The 6,000-nt window shown below is 41.0% G+C and overlaps 1 protein-coding gene across 1 annotated transcript in view; it reads right to left on the reverse strand.

The window, feature by feature from the left end:
- Nucleotides 1–5,678, reverse strand: part of ADGRE3 (adhesion G protein-coupled receptor E3) — a 42,123-nt gene extending 36,445 nt beyond the window's left edge. Inside the window, exon 1 of the mRNA XM_061188757.1 lies at nt 5,612–5,678. Coding sequence (XP_061044740.1) covers nt 5,612–5,636 — 25 coding nt within the window. The 5' untranslated portion in view covers nt 5,637–5,678. The remainder of the gene's footprint in view (nt 1–5,611) is intronic.
- Nucleotides 5,679–6,000: the final 322 nt, after the last annotated feature.

The following is a 6,000-nucleotide window of genomic DNA, read 5'->3' on the forward strand; positions in this document are numbered from 1 at the left end:
CGTGGGTTTATCTCTGGGCTTTCTCTCCTGTTCTATTGATCTATATTTCTGTTTTTGTGCCAGTACCATACTGTCTTGATTACTGTAGCTTTGTAGTATAGTCTGAAGTCAGGGAGCCTGATTCCTCCAGCTCCATTTTTTTCCCTCAAGATTGCTTTGGCTATTCGGGGTCTTTTGTGTTTCCATACAAATTGTGAAATTTTTTGTTTTAGTTCTGTGAAAAATTCCAGTGGTAGTTTGATAGGGATTGCATTGAGTCTGTAGATTGCTTTGGGTAGTAGAGTTATTTTCACAATGTTGATTCTTCCAATCCAAGAACATGGTATATCTCTCCATCTTTTTGTACCATCTTTAATTCCTTTCATCAGTGTCTTATAATTTTCTGCATACAGGTCTTTTGTCTCCTTTGGTAGGTTTATTCCTAGGTATTTTATTTTTTTTGTTACAATGGTAAATGGGAGTGTTTTCTTAATCTCACTTTCAGTTTTTTCATCATTATTTCCTAACACCATACACAAAAATAAACTCAAATTGGATTAAAGACCTAAATGTAAGGCCAGACACTATCAAACTCTTAGAGGAAAACACAGGCAGAACACTCTATGACATAAATCACAGCAAGATCCTTTTTGACCCACCTCCTAGAGAAATGGAAACAAAAACAAAAATAAACAAATGGGACCTATTGAAACTTAAAAGCTTTTGCACAGCAAAGGAAACCATAAACAAGACGAAAAGACAACCCTCAGAATGGGAGAAAATATTTGCAAATAAAGCAACTGACAAAGGATTAATCTCCAAAATTTACAAGCAGCTCATGCAGCTCAATATCAAAAAAACAAACAACCCAATCCAAAAATGGGCAGAAGACCTAAAGAGACATTTCTCCAAAGAAGATATACAGATTGCCAACAAACACATGAAAGAATACTCAACATCATTAAGCATTAGAGAAATGCAAATCAAAACTACAATGAGATATCATCTCACACTGGTCCGAATGGCCATCATCAAAAAATCTACAAACAATAAATGCTGGAGAGGGTGTGGAGAAAAGGGAACCCTCTTGCACTGTTGGTGGGAATGTAAATTGATACAGCCACTATGGAGAACAGTATGGAGGTTCCTTAAAAAACTAAAAATAGAACTACCATACAACCCAGCAATCCCACTACTGGCCATATACCCTGAGAAAACCATAATTCAAAAAGAGTCATGTACCACAATGTTCACTGTAGCTCTATTTACAATAGCCAGGACATGGAAGCAACCTAAGTGTCCATCGACAGATGAATGGATAAAGAAGATGTGGCGCATATATACAATGGAATATTACTCAGCCATAAAAAGAAACGAAATTGAGTTATTTGTAGTGAGGTGGATGGACCTAGAGTCTGTCATACAGAGTGAAGTAAGTCAGAAAGAGAAAAACAAATACCGTATGTTAGCACATATATATGGAATCTAAAAAAAAAAAAGGTCATGAAGAACCTAGGGGCAAGACAGGAATAAAGACGCAGACCTACTAGAGAATGGACTTGAGGACACAGGGAGGGGGAAGGGTAAGCTGGGACGAAGTCAGAGAGTGGCATGGACATATATACACTACCAAATGTAAAATAGATAGCTAGTGGGAAGCAGCGCATAGCACAGGGAGATCAGCTCGGTGCTATGTGACCACCTAGAGGGGTGGGATAGGGAGGGTGGGAGGGAGGGAGACGCAAGGGGGAAGAGATATGGGGATATATGTATATGTATAACTGATTCACTTTGTTATAAGCAGAAACTAACACACTATTGTAAAGCAATTCTACTCCAATAAAGATGTTAAAAAAAAAAAAAAGGTGAATACCATTAGCATTAACTGCATTGTGCAGGTTAAGAAACAGAGGCACAGAGAGGTTAAGTAACTTGCTCCATTTCCCAGAGCTAGTCCAGTGGCAGAGTTGAGATTAAACCAGGCTCTGGGTTCCTGCTGCTAACCTACCACCCCACATTATCTCCCTTTCAGAAATCCCACACAGTGCTGCATGCAAAGTGGAGGTGTTCAGATTGTACACCCTAAGTTGGCAGTTTATTGTGATAGTGACTTGAGGAAGGGGTGCCCTTTCTCCAGAAGATGCTGCTCCCTAGATTTGATTAGGGTCTCAAAGTTCAGTAGAGGGTGTGATATGCTAACTTGGTCATTTGGGACAATCCAGACTAATTGCAGGATTTGGGAGAAAATCCTATGGGCTAGCAGTGGCCCTTTCAGAGTGGAAGGGAGGGCAGTACTAACACTTACTGGGTCTCCCTGTATGAGTTTCTGATTGCTGCTGTAAAAAATTAAGTGAATTTAGTGGCTTAAAATAACAGAAATATATTCCCTTACAATTCCGTAGAAAATTCAGTTCTGTCAAAAATCACTCTCATTGGCTTCCCTGGTGGCGCAGTGGTTGAGAATCTGCCTGCTAATGCAGGGGACACGGGTTTGAGCCCTGGTCTGGGAAGATCCCACATGCCGCGGAGCAACTGGGCCCGTGAGCCACAGCTACTGAGCCTGCGCGTCTGGAGACTGTGCTCCGCAACAAGAGAGGCCACGATAGTGAGAGGCCCGCGCACCGCGATGAAGAATGGCCCCCGCTTGCCACAACTGGAGAAGGCCCTCGCACGGAAGCGAAGACCCAACACAGCCAAATAAATAAATAAATAAATAAATAAATAAACAAAATTAAAAAAAATCACTCTCATTGGGCTAAAATCAAGGTGTTAGTAGGGCTGATTTGGAAGCTCTAGGGGAGAATCCATCTCCTTGCTTTTTGCAGCTTTTAGAGGCTGCCCACCTTCCTTGGCTCACGGCCCCTTGGTCCATCTTCAAAGCCAGTGGCATAGCATCTTCTCTCCTTTCTGGTCTCTTGCCTCCCTCTGATGAGGACCCTTGTGATTATATTGGACCCACCAGTATAATCCAGGATAATCTGCTCATCTCAAGATCTTTAGCACATCTGCAAAGTCCCTTTGACCATGTGATGGGGTTCAGGACATGCCACCCCAAAATATTCCACTTTCGCATATTCTTTATTTTGAGCTGGAGGCAATTGAGAGGCAGAAGATGCAGGAAGAGCTTTATGACCTACCCTTTTCTACCTAAAAGCTGGCCATAATTTCCCACAAGAAAGATGCCCTCCCTGTACCAGGATGAGAAGAGCATCTTTACTCCCAGAGACTGTGAATGGACCTTGAAACAGATCTGTACAAACAAACTTACTAAAATAACCCTATCTTCCAATACTTTCCCCTCCTCTGTATCTCCTAGTCACTTCCTCACAATTTATTGCATCTAGCCCCAATCCCTTTGTCTGTCTTGTTTCCTCACACATTTATCATTTCTTTGTCTAAAACGTAAAAAATTTTGTGCTCTAGTCACTTCTTTGGGTCTTCATTTCCTTGTGAAGGCTCCCATGTACATGTTAACATTTAATTAAATGTGTATGTTTCTCTCCTATTAATCTGTCTTATGTCAATTTAATTCTTATTCCCAGCTAGAGACCGTAAGACGGTAGAGGAGAATTTTTACCTCCCCTGTATATGTGAGGTAACATATCCATATGTTTCAGGGGATGTTGACATCTTTGGTGAGGGCTGTTATTCCTCCTCCCAGGCTATTATTCTTCTCCAAAGAAGTTGCCAGGTCTGTCCCGTTATCAATTACTTATGCAACTGCTTTCATGGAGCATTTTGAATATTTTTGATGGTCCAATGAATATATTCTCAGCTGGGATGTGAACCGCTTAATGGCAGAATTCTGGAATATTTCTTAATACATTTAAATTTCCCTTTTTCCTACTTTTGTATAATGATTAATTTTCAGCAGCTACACTAACATTACAGCTGTCCCAATGATGACTATAGCTTGCAGAGGCAGCTAGTAAAACATATGGCTGAAAGGTACTTCCTGGTTCCTAAAACTCAGGCAGTCTGGGTACCATCACATTTCCTCAAAGCTAGTCTTCAAGGTGTCCTTCCAGCCCAGCCATCAATCCTGTGCTCAATAATACGGGCATGAGTCTTAAGTTAGAGTTCTCGAAGAGTCATTGGCATGCCAGAATCCCAGAGTTCTAAGAGGCTTTAGAAATCATCAGCTGACTCTTTTTGTTAATGAGAAAAGAGATCACCAGGGGTCAAGTACATCAGACACCAGTTGTGTAAATTTGAGCATGTTGCTTAACTACTCTAAGTTTCCATATATGAAACAGGGTGACAGCATTGCCTGCCTCCTGGGATTGGAGTGATGACATAAATGAGGGAATTGCATAAAGCACAATGTCTGGCTGAAATCACTCCATAAATGCTAGCTGCCTCTATTATCATTTTATTTGCACTAGAATTCTATTTTTAAATTCTTCACCTGATACTCATTCTTCTACACTGTCTGTTCCATCTAGTGATGCGGTCAGAGAGGTCATGGATAACCAAAATTCACAAATAATCCAACTCAGAAGTTTCCAGGACTCTGCCTGCAGTTGCCCAAAAGCAGGAAACATCTTTTTTGAGCTTCTCTCGTTACAAGAATTTTTTAGCTTTACTGAGGCATAATTGATATATAAAAAATTGCACGCTCTCTCACTTAAATTTGACTCCACAGATATATACTGGATACCTCTTATATGTAAGATGTTGCAGAAGGGGCTGCAAAAGTGAGGGGACGTTTGCCTTCAAGTAGCTTATATTATTTTGATAGACTTTATGATCTATTACCTGCCTCTGCAACTAAATAACTGTGAGGTTTTGAGCACCATTTCTGTGAGGCCATTTTGCATCTGTAATGTGGAGGTACTGTGCGATAATGACTATAGAACACCTTAGCCTGATACCAGGTGCTCAACATATGTTAGCTTTGGTTGATATTGTGGCTATTGATATTGTTATTTGATCTGGAGCCAGAGAATGGAAGGGATTTCAGAGTTGGAGAGCCACCTGCACAGAGGTGGTTGTTGAAGCCATGGGATCTTAAGATTCCTCTAGGGAGAGAGAGCAGAAAAAGAGAAGGAAAAAACCCAAAGGCATATTAACAAAGATCTGAAGCCAGGAGGCTTGGATTCAAATCCTGGTTCTGCCATTTACAATCTGTGTGACCTTGGACGAGTAACATAACCTCTCTGTGCTCCAGTTTTCTCATCTGTAAGGTGGAAATAATATTAGTACCCACCTTATGAGCCCATTATGAGGATTAAATGGATTAAGATGCAAGGCGCATAGTGAGTGCTCGAAAATTTTGGTTATTATTATTAATATTCAGGAAAAGGCAAAAGGAGGAGAAAGAAAGAATAGCAAGAGAGGCAGAGGAAAATCAGGGCAGTGCTAGGTCACAGAAGTTATCAAGGAGGAGAGAATATCAGTTAGAAAACAAGACTTGTGAAGAGGGAGATGAAAAACTCATTGGATTCGACCGTAAGGACAATTTTAGGGATATTTGAGAGTGTAGTTTGAATAGGGTGGTGAGGAAGGAAACCATAACCCAAGGGTGAAAGAAGAGTGTTCAAAGCAGAGCAGAAGAAAGAGGAGAAGGAAAAGACAGCTAATTGTTGAACCAAGGAGCCCCTGATATGGGGTAGGTTAAGGTTACACATACCTGGAAGAAGCGATGACCCTTGCATTCCTGTGTGCAGGTAACCCTTGCCAGTCAGCTCTCAAAGCTCCCTACTGTGCTCCCTCTCGACCACTTTTCCTATCTCAAGGAAATCTCATGAGACTTGACATGTATCTTAGGTCAGCTGACATAGGAAACCACTATCAGAAAAGTGAACTTCTTCCATCTTTCACCATCAGACCCATGGTTCTGCTTTTCATTAGTTTATTTTCTTTACCTTTTCTTCACTTGTTTTCAGATGCTTCCTTGGTAGTAGGTTTTCCTAGCTATTGTTGATCGCCTTTGGGATCACAGAATCAATTGACCCTAGGAAAGGAATGCCCTTTAATTACAGAACATTGTCTAAGGAGCAGGAAGTGACTGTGGGAACA

Source organism: Eubalaena glacialis, chromosome 4 (assembly GCF_028564815.1).
Source record: "Eubalaena glacialis isolate mEubGla1 chromosome 4, mEubGla1.1.hap2.+ XY, whole genome shotgun sequence".
Classification (NCBI taxonomy): Eukaryota; Metazoa; Chordata; class Mammalia; order Artiodactyla; family Balaenidae; genus Eubalaena; species Eubalaena glacialis.